General features: G+C 37.3%; 1 protein-coding gene across 1 annotated transcript; it reads right to left on the bottom strand.

Moving 5' to 3' along the window:
- Positions 1-4251: 4251 nt before the first annotated feature.
- Positions 4252-13637, bottom strand: LOC139848987 (uncharacterized). Its single transcript, XM_071838668.1, has 2 exons — positions 13353-13637; positions 4252-4593 (listed from the first exon to the last, which is right to left on the bottom strand). The coding sequence occupies exons 1-2, from the start codon at positions 13635-13637 to the stop codon at positions 4252-4254; spliced, it is 627 nt and encodes a 208-aa protein (XP_071694769.1).
- Positions 13638-14094: the final 457 nt, after the last annotated feature.

Here is a 14094-nt window from a genome sequence, read left to right on the forward strand (position 1 = left end):
AGCTTTTCGGGTACTGTAGCAATTCGAAAATACTGTAGCAAATTAGTGTTTTACTTGTTCATCCTAAACGTTTTAGTTAACTTATCTAAATATCAATCGAATCAATAAACGAATGTTACTATCGTATACTAAATAACTTGAAATTATATATATGTATATATCTTTATTTAATATACATAAATCAGTTTCTAAATACACATTGCAAGTTATTTACAAATAGATGTTCTTGAATCGTCGGTCAATAGTCAAAGGTTAACTGAATATATAACATTAGTTCAAAAATTTTGAGAATCAATAATACAGACTTTGCTTATCTTGTCGAAATCATATAAGGATTAAGTTTTAAATTTGGTCAGAAATTTCCAAGTCGTCACACATAATAATTCATGGCAACATGAAAAAGTCCAGATCACAAGTAGACCCAAAATCGATTCCAAAAAGTCCGACCAGGGCCTCGTACGATGTCTACAAGTCGGGTTTCAGAAAGGACGCATTTATGGTTCATTAAATCAGTTTCTGACTGCGCACCAATCTCGTATTGGCTATAGCCGGAGCTAGGGACATGCAATTAATGCAAGTTTAGTGGCCATAGTTTAAGGACAAGTCAAATTATCACATATCCTAAAATGATCAACTTTGGTTTAGCCAATTTGTACAGTTAATTCGATCAAGTTGGACGTTCTGTTTCAGTTCAAATCAGAAGTCACCACAACTATGGTCTTAGTGTGCACAATGCATCAAGTTTCAGAGGTTTCAATAAACTAGACATATATCACATAACATACTAAGTTTAATAGACCAGAAGTCCAAGGTCGCAAACCATGTACAAGTCAACTTATATGGCAAAAGATGCATACGTTACAGATTTGGCCTAAATTCAGGTTACCATTTTGATTCGCATATTACTCGAGTTTCACAAATCCAAATGATGCAAGGCCTAGGTGAAAAGTTAACTATAACATGTGAATTTCTCAGAAATGTAAAGACCTAAATCATCATCTCATGAAAAGTGAATTAAAAAGTCAATTTCAAGATACTGATCAAATCAGTTTTTCATATACGATCAAACAAGCATAATGGGAGCATTATAAATCCAAATCGCATGATATCCTAGTCTAACTTGAGTGTTTTTAAGTCCTCTATATAATTCTTAACATGTTATAACATAATTCACAAAGCAAACAACTCAGAAAATTCGGATTCATGGCAATATCAAAACAAAACTTCAATCTAACATATCTAGAGCATACGATAACGAAATCAATTGATTCTTGAGCCGAACGTTATTAATTTTTCGACCTATTTCCATTTATATAATAATAATTTAAAGAAAACAAGTCCATCATATCAGTATCATCAATAAAAAATTCGGTTTTCACATAAAACAATCAATACAAACAAATTAACGACATCCAATATATACAAACGCGATGAATCGAGCAATTGACCAACATAAACTATAAAACCTTATCAAATAAGAATTTTTAGAGCTAGGGTTTGAAAAATTATACCTTATATCGCCAAATAAATTGCACCTATACGTAGAAAACGAAGAGAATTACAAGATTCGTGTTCGAGGTTTGTTCTAAAAATCAAAATTGAAGGTGATGTGATGGTGGTGTGGGGCGAAGGTATGGAAGGGGGAGAGGGGATCGACTGCAACATTTTTTGTGAGGGTTATGAGAGTGTTTAGGTTAGCAAGAATGATATACTAGGGTTTAACTATCACAAATTGCAAACAAGTCCCTTAATTAGCTAAAAATCAAAATATAAGGGGGGAGGGGAGTGGGGTCGGCCGAATGGCCCATGGGGAGTGTTCACGGGCTCATGTTTTGCAAAAGCGTGTAATCGTGGCTCGTTTCAAGTGCCGTTTAAACGTACCGAAAGCCTGGAATGTTAAACCGATCATTAAAATGCAACCAAATGTTTAATTTATTAAAACCCAATAAATTAAGTCTTTTTAAAAATGTTAATAATTATTAAAATAATTATTAAAATAAACCCGAGCGTTTCGTTGCTCGAAAAGTAGTTTTACCGTTATTCAAAGCGTAACGTTTTCATCGTATTTCTTTTATCCGAAATATTTTTATCGATTAATATTAACCCATATTAATTCAAATAGCCCTCCAAGGATCACGTATGCATTTAATAAACTTAAACACATAAAAGTCAAATAATCGCCGTTAAATCAACTAACGGACAGTTAACAGAAGTGACGAAAAAAGAAGGGTTGTTACAGATTATTAAGAATTAACATGTTGTAGTTAACAGTTTTCTCAGTTCCATACTTAAATTTTCCCTCTACAACCAAATCATCAAACTTCTTAGGCTGAATAATGTTCCTTTGAGATCTTTTCAAGGTTTAAGAAGGATCTGGTATATCTCCAATATTTAAAGTGTTTTTCGACTTGCCCTCAGGGTGACTTGCTTCAACATGTAATGTTGCATCAGGTTGTTTACTACCAGTTTGTTCTGCAGAACCAGAATTACCTGGCACACTACTTCCTGAGCCATCACTACTTAAGTTATCTTCCCCTTCATCATTGGGTCTTTGGGTATTTAGGTTATCATTTTCATACATATCAAAAAAGCTTATTTGATTTAAATCATTTGACTCATTACCATCAACAGAAGTTTCCATTGTTTTAAATGGAAATATACTTTCATAAAACTTCACATCTCTTGAAAACAATACCATTTTACTATCAAAACTGTATAACTTGTACCCTTTCTTTACAGTTGAGTACCCTATTAAAGCACATTTTTCAGATCCTGAAGAAAACTTATCATGATTATTTAACACATTAGCAAAAGCAAGACAACCAAACACCCTTAAATGGGAAAGATTAGGCTTTTTATGATACACCAACTCAAAGGGACATTTTCCATTTAGAATAGATGATGACAGCATGTTAATCAAATAAGATGCAGTTAATATACAATCAGACCAATACCTAAGAGGAACTCCCCCTTGAAACATTAAAGATCTAGCCACATTTAACAAGTGTCTATGTTTTCTTTCTACAATTCCATTATGTTGTGGAGTGTGTACACAACTTGTTTGGTGAATTATACCATTGCTTGAAGTAAACAAATTCATCTTAGCATTTATAAATTCAGTACCATTGTCACTTCTCAAGACTTTAACCTTTTTATTAAATTGAGTTTCAAGTTGTTTACAAAATAATTCAACATAATAACTGACTTCATCTTTTGACTTTAATAAAAAAAATCTAAACAGCCCTTGTACAGTCATCAACAACAGTCAGAATTGACCTAAAACCATCTCTGCTAGTGACCCTGTATGGACCCCACACATCTAAGTGAACCAGTTCACCTAAATTTGTGGTTTTATGATCACTAAGAGGGAATGGTTCTGTTGTCTGTTTAACCTTATGACAAACATCACAAGGATCATTATTTTTATCATTAGCAAAATGCAAATCACTACTTAAAACACCCAAGACTTGGTCTGCAGGATGACCAAGTCTGCAATGCCAAACAGACTTAGATAACATACTGAAACTATGATTTGTTTTACTACACTCACCAATACAATCATTATTGAAGATATAAAGACCTTCACATAAACTACCAGTCACAATGGTCTTCCTTGAGACCAGTTCCCGAATATAACAAGCATAGGGATCAAATCCAACAAATAAGTTGTTATCCCTGACTAAACAATATAGAGACCAAAGACTTCACAAAATATTCAGGAACAACAAGCATATCATAAAGAACTACATTATCAGATATTCTTAAGTTTCCAATCATTTTAGCCTTGGCTCTAGTCCCATTGGGATGACCAACATTTAAATTTAGATTGGAATCATCACAAACAGATTCAAAACCTTTATCAGAATTTGTCATGTGGTGCTTATCACCTGAGTCTATTATCCAGCCAAAGTTAACATTGGTTTTATCATTCATATTATGAGATTTAAAGAATTTACTAAAATTTTCATTAAAGAATACATTTAAATTCATAAACTCACCTGTCATGTTGGAAAATGAATGTGCAGGTGCACTTTTTCCATCAAGAAAGCTAACAAGCTTAGCAATCTGCTCATTTGACAAAGTGAGAGAAGTAGACCCAAACTTGCTGTCACCAATATTTGTTACATTGTTACTAGAATTAGAATTAGACACAAAAGATGAATTATTGAAAATTTTCCTTTTAAAGTTTGGTGGATATCGAACAACCTCAAAGCATCTATCCACAGTGTGATTAGTCATGCCACACTTGGTTCACTTTAAGTTATTGTTTCTTAGAGGATAGCCAACAATTTCATAACATTTTTCAATTGTATGACCAATTCTACCACATTTTTTACACTCAACTTTTGAATTAGAACTTGTGTTTCCTATTCTAGGTTTACCAGTATTAGCAAAGAAAGTAGATGACTCACTAACAGGTTTCTTGTCTTGAACACCTCTATGTGACTCTTCTCTAGAGACAATAGAGAATGCAGTTTTAACAGATGGTAAAGGATCACTAGTTAATATAGTGGTCCTTACTGGCTGATAGGAATCATCCAGTCCCATCAAGAACTTCATTAATTTTCTCTGGTTATAATGTTCTTTTCTTTCCTTTTGAGCAACACAATCACAAGATGGCAATTTACACAAAATATCATATTGTTTTCAAAGAGAGTGTAACAACCCAACCCGTTATCCAACTGAATAAGCAAAAAAAAAAAAAAAAAAATTCTTTTTTTTAATACACAGTGACAAGGCCTGGCAACCCGCTGTCCAAAAAGTCCAATTTTTGTTTAAAGATCTCCCCCTTTCCGACACTTTTAGACGAAATGCTTTTCACAACACATTATAATAGTTAAAACTAACACGTTTCAATGATAAAACAAGTTTTACGAAACCAGGCCCACATATGCCGAATTACGAGTTTCGTACAAAATATAAGTTTCAACCACATTAGTTTAAAATCCAAACTACACTTTGAGCATGGTGTTTAGGGGTTAAACTACCCAAATCTTGGTCAAACTTCAAAAGCTAAACGTCCCAAAAGCGTCTCTTAACAACACAAGCGGGATCACTAGTCCGAACCAATACCCTTTCCCTTGTCCACGCCGGAGCCTATAAAAAGGTAAACAACGAGAGGGTAAGCAAAACGCTTAGTGAATGCAATAATTATACATATACATATATAACTCACTTATTTGCAATCACTTACACCAATTCCGCATACATACTAGCATTATAATTAGCATACCATCATAAAGTATAACGCTAAAATCCCCGATAACACAAGCTAGTATAACAATAGCATATAACACAAGCAATATAATATGCTACACCACAATACATAAACATTGATGTTCACAACATCCATTAGTATTCAAATTCCAAGGCTATCCCTACGAATGGTATCGTCAACATCGAACTTTAATCCCATCCGTCCTAATTAATGTGGTATCGTCAACATCGAACTTAAAACCCACACATACGAGGTATCGTCAACATCGAACTTTAAACCCTCATCGGATGTCACTACAATAGTGGTATGGCTTCGTCAACATCGAACTTTAAATCCATACATATGAGGTATCGTCAACATCGAACTTTAAACCCTCAACTAACAAACAAATAGTGGTATGGCATCGTCAACATCGAACTTTAAATCCATACCCCACAAGCAAATAAATCATATACATACATACATAATTATTCCACTCACCTTAACGCTTCGGTGATGGATTTATACTTCTGCAAGCTTCAAAGCAAAGTACATAATACATTAAGTACTCAATCAACACACAAACTAGTTGGACTAAGCATCAACCATTCTCTCATGTGCATTTAATGACTTAAATGCATTAAATGACCCATTTATACCAAAACCGTCCATTTAAGGTCAACACACTCATTTCGGGTTATCCACTAACCCAAATAACACCCATTCATTTGATATCTAGGTGTGCTAGAAAATAACTAACCAATTAAGACTCAATAACCTCAATTATCACTTTGAAACCCTAGGTTAGTTACTATTGAGTCTTCATGACTCAATCTTACCCAAGAATCTCAAAATCACCAATAATGGGTTTTATGTTCATCACTAACCCAAACCCTAACCCTTAAACAAATTAAAATAAGGTAATCAAGATTAGGGCTTACCACCACAATCACAACATTGCTAGTGATTAGATGAACAACTTTAATACTCGCATTTTGGCCCGAAATCAACTTCTTCCTCCTTGATTTGAGATCTCTCTCTCTCTTAATGGGTTTCTCACTCTAGAATTGAATGGGAGAGAAGATGATTTTGGTGGTTGTGTTGAATGTGTTTCAACCACCATAAAACTGGCCAATAATGACCTAAACCTTGCCTCATGTGAAAGGACAAGAATGCCCTTCATTTAACTTTAATTTAAAAAGCAGAAATCTGTGCACAGGGATAGTGCGCGGCGTGCACACTTAACCTTGTGCGGCGCGCACAAGGGTCTGGGCAGTTTCTGACTTCTATTTAACTGCACAATGATACCCACACTCTATGTACCATATTTACACTGATGTACAATAATAATTTGGGTCTTACAACTCTCCCCCACTTGTATCGAAGCGCGTCCTCGCGATCCAAGCCGCATGACAAGATGAAAGATAAACTAACACAAACTCTTCGGGCTCCCAAGTAAACTCGGAACGTTTACTACGTCGCCATTGAACTTTATAAGTTCTCACTTCCTTATTCCTCAACCTTTTCACCTTTTCATCGAGTATAGCAATCGGCTCCTCAACATATCTTACTTGTTGTTTAGCTCAATTTCGTCTAATGGCATCCATGAAGAATCATCCGCAAGACACTTACGGAGATGGGAAACATGAAATGTATTATGGATCCCCGCAAGCTCTTCGGGTAATTCCAAACGATATGCAACTTCACCAACACGAGCTAAAATCTTAAATGGCCCAATAAATCGAGGAGCTAACTTTCTCTGTTTTCAAAACCGAATAACACCCTTCCATGGTGAAAATTTTAAGCATCACCATGTTACCTTCTTGGAACTCAATTAGTCGCCTACGTTTATCGGCATAATATTTTTTCCTATCTTGAGCCGCTTTCAAATGAGTCCGAATCATCTCAATCTTACTATTCATCTCTAACACCAAATCGGTACTCCTGATTTCCCTTTGTCCCACTTCACCCCAACAAATCAGAGTTCGACACCTTTACCCATAAAGCATCTCATAAGGTGGAATTCCAATACTAGTATGATAACTATTGTTGTACGAAAATTCCACCAAAGGCAAGAGCTCATCCCAAATACCACCGAAATCGATAATGCATGCCCGTAACATATCCTCCAATGTTTGATTCGTACGTTCGGTTTGACCGTCCGTTTGAGGATGGTACGCCGTGCTCATTCTCAATTGTGTACCCATATCTTCATGAAACTTATTCCAAAACCGGGAAGTGAAACGAGTATCTCGATCCGAAATAATAGATATAGGAACCCCATGTCTCGATATCACCTCCTTGATAAACAACTTTGACAAAGTCTCCGACGATATCGTTTTCCGAATGGGAAGGAACAAAGCACTTTTCGTCAATCGATCAACTATCACCCAAATTGTATCAAATTGGGTTCTCGTCTTCTTTGGTAACTTGGTAATGAAATCAATGGTAATGTGCTCCCATTTCCATTTCGGGACTTCCAATGGTTGTAACTTACCATACGGCTTTTGGTGCTCGGCCTTAACTTGCAAACACGTGACACATTGTTCAACATACTTTACAACATCACGTTTCATGCCCGGCCCCAATACTCTTTCTTCAAATCAAAATACATTTTTGTCGCGCCCGGATGAATTGAATACTTTGACTTATGTGCCTCATCAAGTAACACTCGTCGGAAATCTCCCATTCTAGGCACCCACACTCTTCCTTGAAAGGACAACAAACAATGCGGGCCTAAGGTAATGGACTCCGTTTGCCCCACAATTCGTTCTTCATGCTTGTTGTTAACAAAAGCTTCAATTTGAATCTCACCAAGCTTTACAAGAAAATCGTTAGTAATAATCATGCGTAACGATCCTACTCGTATCGCCGGATGTTGACTCTTCCAACTCAACGCATCCGAGACAACATTCGCCTTACCCGGATGGTAAAGTATCTCACAATCGTAATCTTTCACCACATCCATCCACCTACGTTGTCGATAATTCAAATCTCGTTGGTCAAAAAGATGTTTCAAACTTTTATGATCCGAATAAATCGTACACTTGACACCATATAAGTAGTGGCACCAAATTTTAAACGCATGAACCACCGCCGCCAATTCAAGATTATGAGTCGGTATCTCTTTTCGTGTTCCTTTAATTGTCGAGTGGCGTAAGCGATGACTTTACCTCTTTGCATTAGAACACAACCGATCCCATTTAAAGATGCATCACAATAAACCGTCGTGTCTTCTACACCTTCCGGCAACACTAACACCGGAGCTTGACATAACTTCTCTTTTAACAATTGAAAAGCAATTTCTTGCTCGTTTTCCCAATTAAATCTCGCGTTCTTTCTTGTCAACTTCGTTAACGGAGAAGCAATCTTAGAAAAGTCTTGGATAAACCGACAATAATAACCGGCCAATCCGAGAAAACTTCAAATTTCCGTAGGTGTAGTCGGTCGTTCCCAACTTTTTACCGTCTCTATCTTCCCCGAATTTTCTTGAATACCTTCTTTGTTCACAATATGGCCAAGGAATTGAACCTCCCTTAGCCAAAATTCACACTTGGAGAGTTTAGCATACAACTTCTCCTTCCGCAATGTCCTCAACACTTCATGCAAATGGAGTTCATGTTCCTTCATACTCTTAGAATAAACAAGTATGTCGTCAATGAACACAATTACCGACTTGTCCAACATAGGTTGGCACACTCGGTTCATAAGATCCATGAATGCCGCCGGTGCATTCATAAGACCAAAAGGCATAACTACAAACTCAAAATGCCTGTAACGCGTTCGAAAAGCCGTTTTCTCAATATCTTCCTCACGGACCCGCATTTGATGATAGCCGGACAATTAGTCAATTTTAGAAAATACGTCGTACCTTGGAATTGGTCAAACAAATCGTCAATCCGAGGCGACGGATAACGATTTTTGATTGTCACCTTGTTCAACTCCCGATAATCGATGCACATCCGCATACTACCATCCTTCTTCTTCACGAATAAAACCGGAGCGCCCCATGGTGAAGCACTCGGTCGAATAAAACCCTTTCCAAGCAACTCTTGCATTTCTGTTGGTGCTAAACGATAAGGAGTTTTAGTAATGGGAGTAGCCCCCGGAACCAACTCGATGCGAAATTCAACTTGTCTTTCCGCCGGGACACACGGTAATTCATCCGGAAAAACGTCTTCAAATTCATTAACCTCCGGAATTTCACAAATGGATGGTGGCTCTTCAGGAGTATCAACCACATGGGCAAGAAAAGCCATGCCACCACTAGTAAGAAAATGACGTGCCCGTGCATAAGTGCATAATGGCACAAGTATTCTTTGTTTCTCGCCATGAATAATTAACTCTCCCCCACTTGGAGTCTTTACACGAATAGACTTTTCATGGCATGCAATATCGGCTCTATAACGATCGAGCCAATCCATACCCACAACAATATCAAATTCACCGAAAGTCATCGGGATAAGATCGATTTTAAACGCTTCGGTACCAAACACAACATTACAATCATTACACACATCAACCCCTAGCACCGTCTTACCATCCGCTATTTCAACCTCTACCGGATAACTTAACTTAGCTAGCGGTTTGTTAAGCTTAGACACAAATCGAGGTGACACAAATGACAAACTTGCACCGCTATCAAATAACATCCTTGCTGGATTAGAGTTAACCATGAAAGTACCTGAGACAACTTCATTGGATTGCTTGGCCTCATTATTGGTCATTAAGTAATTTCGTCCTATAGTTGTACCTGCCACCTTCTCTAGCCGTTTAACATGATAGGTGTTCAAGTCGGACACTCCGACTTTCGGTTTCCTTCTTTGTTGCAATTAAAGCAAGTAAGCTTGTTTGTCGAAGAAGGCTTTGTACAATCTCGAGACAAATGACCTCGTACCCCATTATTGTAGTAAGTAGGGATAAAACTCCTGAAGCCACCCTTCTTCACGCTATTTACACTTTCGGAACCCTTCTTGTTTTTCTTGTTAGAAAAGTTCGAATGACTCGAACCTTCGAATTTCCTCTTAGAGAAAGAGAAATCGCTTCTTTTTGGAACCTCCGGTTCGAAGCCCCGAGCCAATTCAAATAACTCATCAAAAGACTTAGCCATCCCCCGACTAATCTTACCCTTCAACTCATCGCTCATGGTACGATAGAAATCTTGCATCAACTTTTGATCATCACCAACATACTCCGGGCAAAAACGAGTCTTTGCCAAGAAGGTAGACTTGAGGGTAACCAAGTCCATCAAACCTTGTCGCAAATTGTGCAACTCGTCCCGGATTCTACTAAGATCGGCAGGAGTTCGGTATTCCTTGAAGAATTCCCTTTTAAACTTTTCCCACGACAAGCTCATTCATTGCTCTTCACCATATAATTGAATTTTATCGTCCCACCACAACTTAGCCTCTTCACGCAACATACTAGAACCGTACCTCGTCTTCTTTTTGGGAGGACATTCTGCGGTACGGAAAGCCCCCTCGATGTCGGAGATCCAACATGTACTCTTCAACGGATCCCTTACCACATTAAACATAGGGGGTTGAACATCCTTGAAATTTTTGTAATGGAAGTCTCGCCTTCCATGTCCACCATTACCATCACCCCCTTCGCCCCGAGGATAAATGTTTCTAGCTTCTAATGCCTCTTAGATTGTGTTATTCATTCGCTCATTGATTAACTCGGTTACTTGCCCATCAACTGATTCTTGGAAAACCTTGCGGACATCCTCCAGAAATTTCGCTCTTTGCTTTTTAATGATGGCCTCAACCTTGGCCGTGAATTCAGAGTCCTCGCTCGGGCCTCCATCATTAGTGTCGTATCCGTTTCTCATATTCATTCTATAAAATGGAATAGGTTAAACAACGAACGAAGAGAGATGACACATATACATATACACCTCACTGCCCCATCTTACTCAACAATCGTCATACATTGCTTGTTTGACATGATTTGAACCCGTAACAATGGTAGCTAATCATTGCTACGCGAGCACGTCGTATTAACTTGCTAGTACAACGTCTATCTCACTTGATGATTGCAAATACAACACAAAACAATTAGTGCAAGGTTAGTTCACATAAGCCTAAGCACTAGCCAATCCCGGTCCGACCCGTCTCCTACAAGTCCCGCATAAAATGCATACACAATAAAGTCTAAGTCTAGGCACCTATCTCAAGTCGCCTAAATCCCTTAGACCATGCTTTGATACCACTTATAACAACCCAACCCGTTATCCAACTGAATAAGCAAAATTTTTTATTTTTTTATACACAGTGTAGTGCGCGGCACGCACAAGGCCTGGCTGCCTGCTGTCCAAAAAGTCCAATTTTTGTTTAAAGATCTCCCACTTCCTGACACTTTTAGACGAAACGCTTTTCACGATACATTATAATAGTTAAAACTAACATGTTTCAATAATAAAACAAGTTTTACGAAACCAGGCCCACATATGCCGAATTACGAGTTTCGTACAAAATATAAGTTTCGACCACATTAGTTTAAATTCCAAACTACACTTTGAGCATGGTGTTTGGGGGTTAAACTACCCAAATCTTGGTCAAACTTCAAAAGCTAAACGTCCCAAAAGCGTCTCTTAACAACACAAGCAGGATCACTAGTCCGAACCAATACCCTTTCCCTTGTCCATGCCGGAGCCTATAAAAAGGTAAACAACGAGAGGGTAAGTAAAACGCTTAGTGAATGCAATAATTATACATATACATATGTAACTCACTTACTTGCAATCACTTACACCAATTCCGCATACATACTAGCATTATAATTAGCATACCATCATAAAGTATAACGCTAAAATCCTCGATAACACAAGCTAGTATAACAATAGCATATAACACAAGAAATATAATATGCTACACCACAATACACAAACATTGATGTTCACAACATCCATTAGTATTCAAATTCCAAGGCTAGCCCTATGAATGGTATCGTCAACATCGAACTTTAATCCCATCCGTCCCAATTAATGTGGTATCGTCAACATCGAACTTAAAACCCACACATACGAGGTATCGTCAACATCGAACTTTAAGCCCTCATCGGATGCCACTACAATAGTGGTATGGCTTCGTCAACATCGAACTTTAAATCCATACATATGAGGTATCGTCAACATCGAACTTTAAACCCTCAACTAACAAACAAACAGTGGTATGGCATCGTCAACATCGAACTTTAAATCCATACCCCACAAGCAAATAAATCATATACATACATACATAATTATTCCACTCACCTTAACGCTTCGGTGACGGATTTATACTTCTGCAAGCTTCAAAGCAAAGTACCTAATACATTAAGTACTCAATCAATACACAAACTAGTTGGACTAAGCATCAACCATTCTCTCATGTGCATTTAATGACTTAAATGCATTAAATGACCCATTTATACCAAAACCGTCCATTTAAGGTCAACACACTCATTTCGGGTTATCCACTAACCCAAATAACACCCATTCATTTGATAACTAGGTGTGCTAGTAAATAACTAACCAATTAAGACTCAATAACCTCAATTATCACTTTGAAACCCTAGGTTAGTTACTATTGAGTCTTCATGACTCAATCTTACCCAAGAATCTCAAAATCACCAATAATGGGTTTTATGTTCATCACTAACCCAAACCTTAACCCTTAAACAAATTTAAATAAGGTAATCAAGATTAGGGCTTACCACCACAATCACAACGTAGCTAGTGATTAGATGAACAACTTTAATACTCGCGTTTTGGCCCGAAATCAACTTCTTCCTCCTTGATTTGAGCGCTCTCTCTCTCTCTCTTAATGGGTTTCTCACTCTAAAATTGAATGGGAGAGAAGATGATGTTGGTGGTTGTGCTGAATGTGTTTCAACCACCACAAAACTGGCCAATAATGACCTAAACCCGGCCTCATGTGAAAGGAAAAGAATGCCCTTCATTTAACTTTAATTTAAAAGGCAGAAATCTGTGCACAGGGCTAGTGCGTGGCGCGCACACTTAACCTTGTGCGGCGCGCACAAGGGTCTGGGCAGTTTCTGACTTCTGTTTAACTACATAATGATACCCACACTCTATGTACCATATTTACACTGCTGTACAATAATAATTTGGGTCTTACAGAGAGTTAAGTTTGTGATAATAATCTGTTACAGGAGTACCATTTTGTGTTAATTGTGCAATTTTTTGTTCCAAATTAAACATCATAGAGCCATCAACTTTATCATATGTTTCTTTTAACTCATCCCAAACAACGGAAGCATATTTAGTATATATTTGACCATAATACAATTCATCAGAAACACGGCCTAAAATCCAAGAAAGGACAACATCATTACACCTTTCCCATTGACCTGCTAAAACTTCATCTTCTTCATCTTTTTCAATTGTACCTTTTATAAAGTCTATCTTATTTTTAGTTTGTAAAGCTAATTCCATTGTGCATGCTCAAGATTTATAATTCTCTGTTCCTTTAAGTTTGAAATTTATTAAAGGTGTACTGCTGATGTTACTAGCATGAAGGTAGAGTAGATCATCAAAATCCAATTTACTTATCATGGTTACAGAATCACCACTAACACTCATTTTGACAGAAAATTAACAAAAAGATAGCAGATAACAATCAGATAACAGATAGCAAACAGATAACAGATAGCAAATACAAGAAGATTGTCCTAGCTATAGGCCAAGTATAACACGTAGGGGCAGTTGATTCCTGTAAGCACAGAAACTCCTACGTGTAGGAACTTGCTACAAACCACGGGTAGGAAGAAATATCCTTACAAAGTACTCCTCCTTAATCTTCTTTAAAGATGCTAGCGGAAGCAACTACTTGAATAATATTCAAGAACAAACCAGAAACACCAATTAGGGTTTGAATTACAAACCCTAAACC

The sequence above is a fragment of the Rutidosis leptorrhynchoides genome, chromosome 1 (genome assembly GCF_046630445.1).
Source record: "Rutidosis leptorrhynchoides isolate AG116_Rl617_1_P2 chromosome 1, CSIRO_AGI_Rlap_v1, whole genome shotgun sequence".
NCBI lineage: Eukaryota > Viridiplantae > Streptophyta > Magnoliopsida > Asterales > Asteraceae > Rutidosis > Rutidosis leptorrhynchoides.

Coding starts and splice junctions, on each gene's coding strand:
- LOC139848987 (XM_071838668.1), bottom strand. CDS start 13,637: ATGGAATTAGCTTTACAAACTAAAAATAAGATAGACTTTATAAAAGGT. Junction 4,594..13,352: donor TAACACAAAATGGTACTCCT/GTAACAGATTAT, acceptor GTTGCTCAAAAG/GAAAGAAAAGAACATTATAA.